Below are 14921 nucleotides of genomic sequence, written 5' to 3' on the forward strand. Positions count from 1 at the left end.
ATATCTTTACAGTTTGATTTCTAAGATTGAATAGCTCTTTAAACTTTGCTTCTGTTGGATTAAGAATGAGTAGTAAAAGCAATCCTTGTGCCCTACTTTGTCAAATGTTCCAACTGGTCTGTTGTTCTTCAAGTAGGAACTGACAAATGCCTATTTCGCTCTGTCATTAAGGCAGTACACATTGTGTCAAGCGGCTGATGTTTTACGATAAATATTCGACAAATCCGATTATCTGTTGATCGTTTTATTTCTGATCGTTTTTCCCTTCCTAAACCAGTTTTATAAATTTCGTGTTTACAAAACTTTGAAATTTTCGAAAGTCAAAGGATTTTCTTAATCCAGGCATAGATTACTTTAGTCGTATTTGGCACAACTTTTTTTGGAATTTTGGACCATCAATGCTACACATTTGTACTTGTTTGCTTTATAAAGATTTTGATTTGAGCGTCACTAAAGGGTATCATGTAGACGAAACGCATGTCTGGCGTACTAAATTATAATCCTGGTACTTTAATAACTATTTTTTACGCTTGACGAAAGCTAGCTTGGTAATGTCTGCTCTCACATTGTAACGTCGCTGATAACTTATTAACAGACATTGTTACTTTGCTGATATTGCCTGCAATTGTCTCAATGTCGTCATACGACAGTTACGGAGCGACTGAGCATGGTGATAAAGACGTACTCATAACTGCTTTTCATCTTTTCTTCCTCTAAGTAGCTAATTGCAAATACAGTGTTTTTAACGTTAATAATACACTTTTGGTTAATTGGAAATCCGGGCTAATTTTGTATGTGTTCACATTCTCTAGTTTCTGCATTTTAACTTTAATCAATAGTTCACAAACTGTGCATGCTAATTCAGTGGTCTTATTATTTTTTGTATATGTTTCACGCATGGCTTTATGCACATAGATTGTTTTATGGAATATTATATCTCCATATATTGACAGTAAATCACTCTGGTTCATAACTTTATTGCACTTAGTCCAAACAGGTTTCAGCAATGCTTGATGTTGGTCCGTCACCGACCCTTTGTTTTCTACCTAATAACAAAATAAATTACCCCAAAACTCAATCCAATCCATCCCTTTTTGGTATGGTACACTGTAGTACCATTTTTTATGAGATATATACACTTGCATGAAACCTTTTGTCTGGACAATAGAAAAATGCATGTTTTTTTTTTACATAAGTCATTAATCTTTAAAGAAATCAACCCCAACTCAATTCAAACCTTTTCTTTATGATATTAAACGTCGTGATACAATTAGAGAGAGATCTCTACACTTGCACACAAATTAGTGTACGGAATCTACAAACCATAAGCAATAAGAATACAAAGTAAGATTTTATAACGAGCCAACAAAACATATTATACACTTAATTGTATTGCAGGTAGCATATCAAACAGTATTTATGCGAAGTATCTCAACGCTTTCGGTGGTTTTTTTTAAGTAAAAAAGCGAACTTCGAACTACACAAGCATGTCATAATTGATATCAAACTGTATTATGACACGCAACTCCTACAGCAATATAGAGAAGAACATAACATTTTAGACAGAATTATTCTGTTTCACCAGTATGCAAAACATATTGTCTCTTTTAGTTTCTTGTCTACATTTTTGTTGCCTATGGGAATAACTATATAGGTCATGATTTATCATCATAATCTTCTCATTAGATTCCAAGACAAAACACATTTGTTGCAGGTTTACAGTCAAAGGATTATCACATTGACCTATCACAAGCGTCCAGACTACGAACAATTTCATCAAGACAAGAATAATTACTATATATATGAACATACAATTCTAGCTGACTATACAACCTTTCTAAGACAGACGACTCCAGATTTCCTTCAATTAGCAATGACTAATGATGCGTCAACTGTTTAATAGAACTCAGTGGTATGAGTTTATCATTCTCAATGATATTTTTAAAATAGTTGGTGTTATAAAATTTTTAAATTATTTTTCTATCGCATCGCAAGAAATGAGACGTCATGAATATTGCAGTTGTCAAATGGTTCGTTTCTATGTAGTGTGAAGCTTGTTTTTTTTTTTTGCATTTCAATGTTTCTGTTTGTTTGTTGTTTTCCCCTTATAGTTGATGTGTTTCCCATTGGTTTTTTTTCACTCGGATTTGTTTTTGCTGAATCGATTTATGACAATTGGACAACAATAAACTATTGTTGATTTTAATTTTTACATTTTTGTAATGAAAAAGGATGCAAACAATGAGCTTTGCATAAGGAACATTAAAAAAAGTCTGGCGCTGCTGTTTTTATTCACAATAAGATATGTGCTAAAGACATAAAATTAATGTTTAAAAGTATCGAATAAAGTAAAATCGCAAAAATACTGAACCCCGAGGAAAATTCAAATGTAAAGTCACTACCCAAATGGCAAAATCAAATGATAAAACATATCAAACGAATGGACAACAACTGTCATATTACTGACTTCGTCCAGAATTTCAAATTAAGGAAAAGGTGGATTGAACCTTTTTTTAATAGCGCTAAACCACTCACTTGTACAAAAATGAATGACAGTCGCATGAAGTTCAATTCCAATTTTTAACGATGCGTGAACAAAATAGACATAATATGTAAAATTGTCACAATCTCAATTGGATAAAAAAAAATAACTAAAAAGCACAAAAAATCATCTATCGTACGACGCAGGAGATCCTAGAAAACCAAAAATCGGTTATAATCTCCTTTGATGTTAATCCAAAGGATGAAGACCAGAATCTTCCGTCCTTATATTGGATTCCTAATTCACAAAAATCCCACGTAAAGGTATATTGCAGGTTCTTCCAAGTTTTCCACTAAACCCCTTTCTAAAGTTTTTGCAGCAATACTCAGTGCAGTCAAAGAAGAACTTCAGAACTAGTCCGAAACGGCATATTCAGAAAGTGGTGTTAATCAGATGTGGCTACTGAAAAATTAAAAAGTTATTTGTGAATAAACAATCGTAATCATTAAAACATTGTACCAACATTAAAACCTTTGACTTTTCAACTATTTATACCACTATTCCACATACTAAACTTAAAGCTCGACTAAAAAAAAAACAACTCGTCAGCTTATGTTTCTTTAACAAAAAGGGCACTTGTCGTTTTAAATATCTAGTTTTTGGCTGTGAAAAATCATACAGAGTCAAGGAAAACATACACCGAAGAAGATACCACTGTCATGCTTGACTTTTTAATTGACAACATTTTTGTTGAATTTGGAGGTTTGGTCTTCCAACAGATTTGGAATCCCAATGGGTACCGATTGCGCTCCTCTACTTGCAGATTTGTTTTATATTCCTATGAAGCAGATTGTATCCAAGGGATTGTACAGAAAGGAGGAAAGAAATAAGCCCTGTCTTTTAATTTTACCTTTCGGTATATTAATGATGTACTGTCTTTTAATAATAATAGATTCAGTGATCACTTACATTTAATATACTCAAGTGAACTTGAAATTAAATATACTACCGACACAGACTAATCTGCTTCACATTTAGACCTTTTTCTCGAAATGGCTACTGATGGTAGGTTGAATACCAAAATTTATGACAAACGCGATGATTTTAATATTCCTATAGTCAACTTTCAATTTCTGTGTAGCAACATCCCAGCGGCACCAGCATATGGAGTATATGTGTCTCAATTGATACGCTACTCTAGAGCTAGCTCAAAGTACGTTGATTTTGTTGAACGAGGAATACTGCTTGCTTTCTCAAAAGTTGCCAAGACAGGCATATGAATCAATCAAATTAAGGTCATCACTCAAGAAATGTTACGGTCGCCATCATGAGCTGATTGGCCATTATGACAAAAATGTGTCAAAAATCATATCTGATATTCTTCCTCAGTCATAATAACCTTCCATCATTACCGAACTGAACAAAAAAATAACACGACGGGTACGAATACGGTGCAGAAAATGTTTACCCTTCCGGAGCACCTGATTTCACTCCCGATTTTAGTGGAGTTCGTTTTGTTTCTTATGCATATTTATTTTTTGGAAAATTAAGGATGCATCTATTTGATTGAATGAGTAATTATTTGATTCTGTTCGTCCGCAATGTCTTGTTCTGAATGCATTGTGCATATAAAAGAATCGGAAACATATTACATAATAGTTAGATTTTGCTCAAAAATTAGTTTCTATAATATGGATCGATATCAAGTAATAGACGAATATATCCTTTCATAGGAATGCTTTTCTTGTTCTAATGACCTAGGAGTGGTACTATAAAACTTGCCTACTTACAACTATCTGAATTTTGGTTTATATTTGTTATGTTTTAATATGTTGAATAATATACTATTGTGTGCGATTGTTTAATGAACCTTAAATTACTTTCGAATTGGCTGAAATAATTTGTTTTTCATAAAATAAAGTTTCAAAGCGTCCTAAAAAAACTACAATTGGAATTGCCTATCAGTAATAGCAAACAAATCAATCACAATTGTTTGGCCTATCATGGATTGAACTCATTATCTGTTGCATATTTCATTTGTTAAATAAACAATTGATAGCTATATGTGTTGTCTAGTCTAATATATTTTATTAGAATAAGGAGTAAGGTAAAATTGATAATGATACGACTAGCACCCGAAATTCAATTCAACTACATTTTTGCAATTGTAAGAAGTTCACCAATAGTAAAACTTAAACCGTAAGTCGACATAAAACAGGACATGACATGCACAAATATGAAACAATTTCCTTTCGAAGACTACGGGTCTTACTTATAACAACACAACGGTAAAAAAAGTCCATTTTGGCAGACAAAAACCAGCAACTACCACTGAACTATACACATGGCTACGAATCGGGACACAATAACCAAGTGGTACACCGTTATTTAGTATCTTCGTCATGTGACCTACCGAATAAAACCAAACACCTTGATTATATGAGCAACACGATGGGTTCAACACGTACAACTGGATTAGACACTCTTTCGAAGCACACACTATTATCATTCGTGTTTGAGTTCGTTTTACTCAGTTCAGTTGTTCATTTACTATCTGATTTAATTTTTGCAGTCGTTACATGTCTTTAAAAAGGTAGGGCAAATATCCCTTGTAATTTATTAACAGAAAGACCAATTAAACCCAAAGTGCTGACATATGTACGATTACAACCATAATTAAAATTATAAAACTGTATTTATATATATCATGTTAGAAAAGACAATTACCTCGTGTTGTGGGTTATGTACAAACACCTACTTCAGTCTGATGGGAATTTTTACCTGCATATATACACTTAAATTGACTTTCAACTGTCTTAAGGGTTAAATAAACTAGTTTTCAGACATATCATAATATATGGAAGAAGTTATATTGAATAAAAGAATCTCTTGATTTCTAGTTTTAACCATAAATCAACACCACTACTCTGTTTGTGTGAAGCATGTATATTGATATAAATATTGTATAATTCATGGCTTTTTTTATTTTTCGACTACATATTGTTATTGCAATTTGATCGATAACTGTACTGTAATTGTTTGTTTGTTTGTTGTTGTCCTGTGTTCCTTGATCCGATAAAGTTTTTCGCAACATAATATAAGTAGACAATGAACACGTACATAACTGCTGCGATATAGCAAATACTAGTAGTAAGCATATAAATGAGGAATAAAGGCAACAGTAGTATACCGCTGTTCAAAACTCATAAATCCATGGACAAAAAACAAAATCGGGATGACAAACTAAAACCGAGGGAAACGCATTAAATATAAGAGGAGAACAACGACATAACACTAAAATGTAACACACATAGACAAAATCCCACGAGAATAACAAATATAACATATATATATATAACATCAAAACCAAATACATGAATTTGGGATAGACAAGTACCGTGACACGTCTTATCGCAATGTGAATTTACACTCAAAAATAAGAGAAAACAAACGACACAACGTTATAATGTAATACACACAGAAACGAACTATAATATAACAATGACCATATTCCTGACTTGGTACAGGGCATTTTTAAAGGAAAAAATGGTGGGTTGAACCTGGTTTTGTGGCATGCCAAACCTCGCACTTTTATGGCCATATGAAATATAACATCAAAATGACAACACAGGACTACCATATAAATAAATGAGGACATTGGTATGCAAAAAACTCTCTTATTTGAAATCGATAACTAATTGATAGATATACAAAATAATATATTCATCTTTTATGCTGAATCTTTTTATTTATCTGCAGTCATTAACGTCATTATGCTTTATTTCTTATTTGCATATTTTCTAGAAAGAAATATTCTGGACATTAATTCAATTAAACACCAAAAATCAAATTGCAAAACAAGATCGCAGTATTTATGAAAATAATTTTGGGTTTTCTTCTTTTAATTAAACGAAGGAATAAAACTCAAAAACGTCATATGAACGCAATCAGCAAGAAACTTAATACATTATATCAATCTTTTTATCTTTATTAATCAATCGTACAATACATAAACAATGAGGTTACTGCTAACTAGGATGGTTTGAGCTAGACATGATACATGTTTACATCCACATGTTTAACAGGAATTATATGAATTAGACATGGTCATGGTTATGTCCATTTGTTTGGCGTTGAACTGGAATGATATGAGTTAGACAATATACATGCTTGTATCAACGTGTTTAAATGGCATGGTCTAAGCTAGACATGATTTATGCTTGTATCAACGTGTGTAAATGGCATGGTGTAATTTAGACATGATTTATGCTTGTATCAACGTGTTTAAATGGCATGGTGTAAGTAAGATATGATACATGCTTATATCAACGTGTTTAAATGGCATGGTGTAAGCTAGACATGATACATGCTTATACCAACGTATTTAAATGACATGGTGTGATTTAGACATGATACATGCTTATATCAACGTGTTGAAATGGCAAGGTGTCAGTTAGACATGATACATGCTTACATCCAAGAGTTTGGTGTAGTACTGGAATGATGTGAATTCTGGACTGAGCATCTTTGATAATTTTCCTTTACTTTGCGTCTATAAGTAAACAATGCTTTCAACTCCTTTCTAAAGTATGCACCCGTGACAGAATAAAGAAAGAAATTGATGCAATAGTTCAAAAAGTATGCAGTTTTCGTAAAGAATAGAATGTTTTGCAAGGTATCTACTTTGCTGCCTGATGAAAATGTTTTCGTTCTTGTTTGATGAAACTGTTTGAACCACACTACAGCGTAAGGTGAGTTAAACGCAATGAAGCAAATCGAGATCGTTATAAGTATCACAGTAAACTCAAAACGTATGATGCTTTCTTCAGTTATAAAATTGCACTTCCGGTGTCGTCTGTTTCTTTTTATCAATGTTCGAATTATCAGTATGTTAAGAGTTGTTATGACCAAGAACGGTAAAAATGTTATGCATACTGCAAACACGCAATCGTATATGAATGATATCGTCACAAGGTCTGTTTTCGGAAGGCACCATGGGGTTCGATCAGGTCCAATGTGACGAACTTCATTAAGCCATGGTCGTATTGAGGAAATACATATGGAAATCAAAACTAAAATTGCAACAATTTTCTTTGAAGAATTAATATCACATATGTCCCTACGTTTGAGAGGATGGCATATGCCTATGTACCGTTCTAATGTAAAGCTTGCCACGAGCCACGTAGAGAGAAATCGAGAGGCATATGACAAGAAAATTGTAAGTTGACAAATTCCATTGACGTCTAAAAACTCGGCTATGTTACTACGAAACTCTTCGCGTAATCCACGCTTAACCCATTCAATGAGTACGAAAAATATCAAAGCTAGAAGATCTGCTGTCGAAAGAGCAGCTAAATAGACACTAGCTGATAATTTTCTCATATTTTTCGTAACAAATACCATGAGAGACAAAACATTTCCAACGATTCCTACGATGAATATAATAGGTGTCAAATATGTGAAGAAAACTAATCCTACATGGCTGATCTCAGTTGAATTGTTTAACTTTCCAAAACTGAGCAAAAAGTTGTCGTCGTTGCAAGCTACCTGTGTGCTGTTTGTACTGTTTGTGCTGTTAAACTTTGAGCACGGATCAATCTGTGTGTCGTTGCCCTGGAATGATAAAAGCATCAATAATTAGTCATTTGATACAAATTTTGATAAAGCAAAGTTTGGAAAAATCAATATGAGATGGATTTATAATCTATTTTGTGGAAAGTGATTTTAAAATCTAATATTTTTTTTTATATCTATCCCACTCTATTCTAATAAGATTTCCTATAATAATATCAAAACTCTTTTTTAAACAGTACCCTCTCTAAAGAGATATTTGCTGATCACTTAGTTTTCAAATACAATCTACTTCATACGTATATAACTTGTGCAATCGATTAAACAAGGTAATCTACATGGCAAATTGCATCACTAAAAAATTCTAAACAATTATCACTTTTTAAACAACTTTAATTTTCAATTGAAACAAGCTGATACTTTCATATGTGAAATACATCTACTAATTATATATATATATATATTCATCTGTCGTAAAACAGCAATTAGTGTTGTCAAGACTATATGTATAACGGCGCCTTCATACAATGAACAATGTGTGGTTTTTATACTTTTTCTTTATTTCAATTAAAATATCGATATTCATTGTATAACAACAAATCAAGTATTATAATATCGATACATGTTCAACTCGTGACCAATCAATACTGTTATGAACTCTTCCTGCATTACGTGTATACGTGAATAAATGCGATTTTCTGTCACCAGTTGTATATTGTTCTTAACAGGAATGTTTATTAAAATCTTACTGATTGATGAAATTAAAAAGATGATAGCAATAATGGAAGATAAGAAGTTAGAAATATCCTTTAACTCTACTTTCCGCTATATAGATGATGTTCTTTCACTGAATAATTGAAAATTTGGTGACTATGTTGAACGAATCTATCCCATCGAACTAGAGATAAAGGACACTACAGATACAGTTAAGTCGGTCTCATATCTTGACTTACATCCACTACAAAAGTCAAAAAGTCTGAAAAGTCCAGTTTTTGTCTGAATTTGCATGAATTTTTACTCGACATTCTTAATTTGTCTGAATAATTTTTAAAATTTCTTGACATAGTATTAATTTGTCTAATAAGGTTCTTGATTTTTCTTGACAAGTGTCTTGACAGTATGAACATTGTCTTAAAATTTCTGACACATCTGTATCATCTGATAAGAGTCTGGATTAGTCTCGACCAATTCTTGACTGTCTTAAATTTGTCTCGATCTGTCTTGACATATTATTGACATTCTTAATAATTTCTCGATCTGTCTTGACATATTCTTGACATTCTTAATAATGTCTGAATGTGTCTTGACATATTCTTGACATTCTAAATAATGTCTGAATATGTCTCGACACATTCTTGACAGTCTTAAATATATCTTGACACTATATCAACAGTATAAATTTCGCCTTATAATGTGAACAGACTTATTCTGCATTGATTGTGACATTCTATTGCTGTTATATACTTAGTATGGCTAAACTAAACTTTGAAGAATCAAGGATTAATTTGGTATAGTACGATACCCTTTTGGTGCAACTAAATTGGAATACCCTGAATAGTCCCCCATGTAGTTTAATTTTGATTTGTTTTTATTAAACGTTGAATTAATTGTTTTTACTTGGAATATAAGCTGAAGTTACTGACAAACAACATTTAGATTTTTACCGTTCGCAAAACTGCCAGTCAAATTTGCTTTCTTTACTAAAACATGTAACATAGGTTTTGTGTAGGCAGTTTAAAATGTGACTATGCGTCTCTTTTGGACCCTTCTGTGTGTGTGTGGCTAAAAAAAAGAGGGGGGGGGGGGCTTTTGTGAAAGTCAAAGAATTTGTTCCCATCTTGATTCAAATACTTTATTCATGTTTTAAGACAACCAAAACACATTCTTTATTCCAATTTGAGTGTTGAATTTTATAATTTTTTAACGAACATAAATATTTGTGATAACTCCTTCCGTAAAATAAAATATGTTTAGATCTATATTATGCATGTCTTTTTGAGACCAATGATTTTTATTGAAAATGGACTAATTATAAATACATTATTTTTAAATTATGCCTGGAGAAGATAATACTTTTCTTCTAATATTTGGGAAATATTCATTGTTTTTTTTATGTTAAAATAATTAACTTCACAAGTTTGATGAAGAACATCAATTTTAATTCAATTTGTTTTTCATCAAAATGATGATTTTCATGTTTATATATGAACACACTTTTACAATTGTAGTGGCATGGTCGGTCAACTGATAAGTTGTATGGCTAATTTAAGGTAAATCAGTAATTTCTATTTGACAGTTGCGTGTACTCTGGGGTGTGGAATACCTTACTTGTATGGGGAACATCCTGTCCATGTGTAATACTTAATATATATTCCAACAGATGACATTACACAAATTTTTCTTCTGTTAAATGAATGATTTGTATATCATCAAAATTTGCTATTTATATAAGCCACATTTTGGTACAATAATTATTTACCATATAAACATTGAATACTATGAATGTAGATTGAACTATGTCTACAGTATGATTGGTTTTAATCATTTAATTTATAAGATTTAGGAATCAAAATTTGTAATTATTTAAAAACCCAATTTTAAATTGTTTTATATCAACACACCCACATTTAAATTATTTTATACATTAGATTTCATAGCCATATATGCATTTGTAAAGATATTTATATACCCAAATTTTCAATTATTTTACATGCCCAACTTTTATTTGTGAAGTGTAACTTGAAACAACTGTATATTATATAAAGAGAAATAAAGATTATAGTTATATCATGAATATTGGTCATGATTTGTAAAACTCAGAACTGTCGAGTAAATTTAAGACACAATTAAAAATGTTCAGAATATGTCAAGCCATACTGAGAAAAAATAAGAATGTCAAGAACATGTCTAGAAATTTCAAGACAGTATTCAAATGTCAAGAATATGTCAAGAAATTTTAAGACCATATTCAGAATGTCGAGAATATGTCAAGCACATTTCATACAAATTTGATATAAATGAGAATTTGTCAAGAAAAATTAAGACACAAGTCATACTTTTGGAGAATGTCAAGTAAAAGTTCATGCAAATTAAGACAAAAACTGGTCTTTTCAGATTTTTAGACTTTTGTAGTGATCTAGAATTTGACTATTAGGGTCGGTTCAAAACAAAACTTTACGACAAAATAGATGCTTTCAGCTTTCCAATCGGGAAATTTCCATTTCTAAGTAGCAACATTCCAGCAGCACATGCATATGGTGTACATATCTCCTAATTGATACGATATTCCTGTTCTCGTATTTCCTATCATGATATCCTTGATAGAGGGTTGCTGCCAACAAGGAAGCTATTAAATCAAGAGTTCCAAATGGTGAAGTTGAAATCATCACTTTGTAAATTTTACGGACGCCATCACGAGTTGGTTGACCGTTATTGAATAGCCGTTTCACAAATGATATCGGATATGTTCCTTACGTCGTAACTACAAACCCCGTCCCTTTCATGAATGTGACCTACCGAATTAGACTATTTACCGGATTTGTAAACACATAAGCAACACGACGGGAGTCACATGTGGAGCAGGATCTGCTTAACCTTCCGGAGCACCTGATATCATCCCTATTTTTGGTGGGGTTCGTGTGGTTTATTATCTAAGCCTCGGTAACACCTTAACGGAAATCCGAACGGATGCCTAACGGATATTTTTTTTCAATCAGTTCATGTCCGTAAGACGTCCGTTTTTATCTGTTAGACGTCCGTTCATATCCGTTGCATGTCCGTTTAGCGTACGTTTGATCCGTCGACGGCCGTTCTGTTCGGTGGAAAACTTTGAGCGTGTTCAAAACTTTCAACGGACGTCCAACGGATGAATTGTCCGTTGAACGTCCGGTAAGCGTCCGTTTTATACAGGACTCCTCCGTTTCGTTCCCGTTTTGTATCCGTTACGTGTCCGCTATATATCCGTTGGAGGCCTGGCAGATAAATTCACCAATGGAATCTCAACGGACGTTTAACGGATAAAACGGATGTTGAACGAATGTGAAACGAACTTCTTTCGGGCGTATAATGGATAAAACGAATGATGAACGGATCTGAAACGGATAAAAGCCAATTGAAAATTTCGCGTCATAAATGCCAATTATTGATATGTCGGATTTTTTAAGGTTCATGAATTTTTATTATTCATAATCGATCTTAGAGTAAGGGCACGTCTTCACAGTCAAGCAGCTCTTATTCGGGACAGACAATGCCCTTTGGTGGCATTTTGAAGAACAAGCCAAAAACAGTTACACAGAAACAATGTGAATATTTTTGCGATTTACATGTATTATTATTGTCGCCTTTATTTTTTTCCGTATAACTTGTTCATCCGTTTTATCCGGTACGCTTCCGTTAGGTGTCCGTTTAATGCGGTACTCGTCCTTTGGATGTACGTTCGACCTCCGTTGTATCCGGTACGTTTCCGTTACTTGTACGTTACATATCCGGTGTGTGTCCGTTATGCATTCGTTACTCGTCCGTTTTACTTCAACGGACTCAAAACGGATAAACATTTTGTCAACGTACCACTTTTATTTTAATCCGTTAGCCGTCCGTTCGTGCTATCCGTGACCGAGGCTTTAATTGTATATGTTGAGTCATGTGTACTATTGCTTTTCTGTATGTCTTCTTCATTTTAGCCATGGCGTTGTCAGTTTATTTTCGATTAATAGTTTGACTGTTCCTTTGGTATATATTGTCCCTATTTTATAGTAATCAAATAAACATAAATTCTCAATTGTAAAAAGGTAAAAAATTCCATTCTCTATTTTATAAAGATAAAAATTATAATACAAAATGTTAAGGATACTTTATGTTTTGGAAATGATATAACTCTGTCAAATGTTAGCCGTTCGACAGAGCGAAAGGTACACATAAGAAAAAAATGAATTTCAAAAATAAAAAGAAACAGCAATAACACAGCTTGCATTTTCTTGGCATTGTAAAATTGAAATAAGCATTTGCGTAGAATTACATGAAATAGAAAATAATATTGTGATATAAGCAGTATAAGTTTCAACACTGAAAAACGTGTCAAATGATTTATTCGTTTTACGATTATTTTCATGCAGATTTCGAAAGATATCCTGTATCAAATTAAGTATACACATGTTATATAGTATTGTGTTATCTGGATTGCAACATCCAAACATAAACGTATGCTAGTATAAAGCAGAATATGCATCTTTTTTTTATTTGGAAATCTTGAAAAGAAGCCAACCTCATTATGATTCAAAGTAAGCATTGTATGTCAAATACGCGCCGATACCAATATGAAGCAAGTGACTTGATATACTAATATGAACAAAAAAGCACACGTACGCAGTATATCAACATAAAAAATAAGTACAAAAAACAAATATCTAATAAGATGACGATAGTTTGCACTTCGAGATGCATAATAAATTAAATATTCGTTCTACACATGCGTATACAATAGTTAGACAGCTTATAATTCTGACGATAATAGCAGTTAGTGATTAAACCCACTTGTTTTGAAATAAATATATCAAAAAAATAATTATTGTATCCCTTATGTACATGCTTATTTCGATGGTATTATTGGAAAGAATATAAGACCAAGTTGTATGTTTCCTTTGGCAAACCAACTCTTATCAACATTAGTACACTTATACAATATAATATTGCATGATATGCATTGTTGCAAATAGACGAAGAGCTACCTGTATATACGAACAAACAGAACACGTCATACGTCTGTGTATCATATAATTAGTGATTCATCAAACAAAATGTTTAAACTCAACCCATGCAACAAAAAACAATATCAACTTCATAGTATATATAAATAAAGGCAACAGTAGTATACCGCTGTTCAAAACTCATAAATCCATGGACAAAAAAAAACAAAATCGGGGTAACAAACTAAAACCGATGGAAACGCATTAATTATAAGAGGAGAACAACGACACAACACTAAAATGTAACACACACAGAAATAAACCAAGCATCACACAAAATCCCACGAGAATAACAAATATATATTTCTTTATCCATAATAGAAAACAATATTAATATACACGATTCTGTATGTTGAACATGTAAATCGACTGAATAGTTGTAGTTTTGTCTTGAAAAAAGACTGTATGTTCCTTATTTACCGGACTTGTAATAACATGAGCAACACGACGGAGCACCTGATATCACCCCCAGTGTTTGGTTGGGTTCGTGTTGCTTAGTCTTGAGTTTTCTATTGTGTGTCTTTTGTTCTATGATTTATTTTTTTTTGTCTGTTTGTCTTTTCTATTTTTATCCATGGCGTTGTCAGTTTGTTTTCGACTTATGAGTCTGACTGTCCCTCTGGTATCTTTCGCCCTTCCTTTGTTACGTATTACTTTCATGTAGTAAGACCAAGACGGAATTGTCAAATTCCGACAATAATCGTATGATGAACAATTTTGTCAATGTTTCGTCGTTAATTTGTAAATATTGCAGCTATTTTTTTTCTTTCAAATGCATGCATGGAGACAAAAACAATAAAAGCAAAAATGTTGAATCAAAACTTATCCAAGATACAACATATTTTGATTAATACATTAAATGTGTGTTTCATGGACAAAAAACTTGCTGTAGCATTCTAGTTGAAATCATTGACAACAATTATAGAACTTAAGTATAACTAAAAATATGTATTAAATATGCCAAAGACAACTGAAGTTTGTGTAGATTCCTATAGTAGACAAAATAATAGCATTTCAGAAATCAATTTACAGAAGGTAACTGAGTACTACAGGTTCCAAGGCATAGATTACCTTAGCCGTGTTTGGCACTTCTTTTTGAAATGTTGGATCTTAAATGCTCTTTAACA

The 14921-nt window shown here is 32.4% G+C and overlaps 1 protein-coding gene across 1 annotated transcript; it reads right to left on the reverse strand.

Moving 5' to 3' along the window:
* Window positions 1–6754: 6754 nt before the first annotated feature.
* On the reverse strand, window positions 6755–8011 carry LOC139499379 (probable G-protein coupled receptor 139). The gene has a single exon (XM_071288063.1). It carries the CDS (start codon window positions 7883–7885, stop codon window positions 6953–6955), a length of 933 nt encoding a protein of 310 aa, XP_071144164.1. The 5' UTR covers window positions 7886–8011; the 3' UTR covers window positions 6755–6952.
* Between the last annotated feature and the right edge of the window lie 6910 nt (window positions 8012–14921).

The sequence above is a fragment of the Mytilus edulis genome, chromosome 12 (assembly GCF_963676685.1).
Source record: "Mytilus edulis chromosome 12, xbMytEdul2.2, whole genome shotgun sequence".
In the NCBI taxonomy this organism is placed as follows: Eukaryota; Metazoa; Mollusca; class Bivalvia; order Mytilida; family Mytilidae; genus Mytilus; species Mytilus edulis.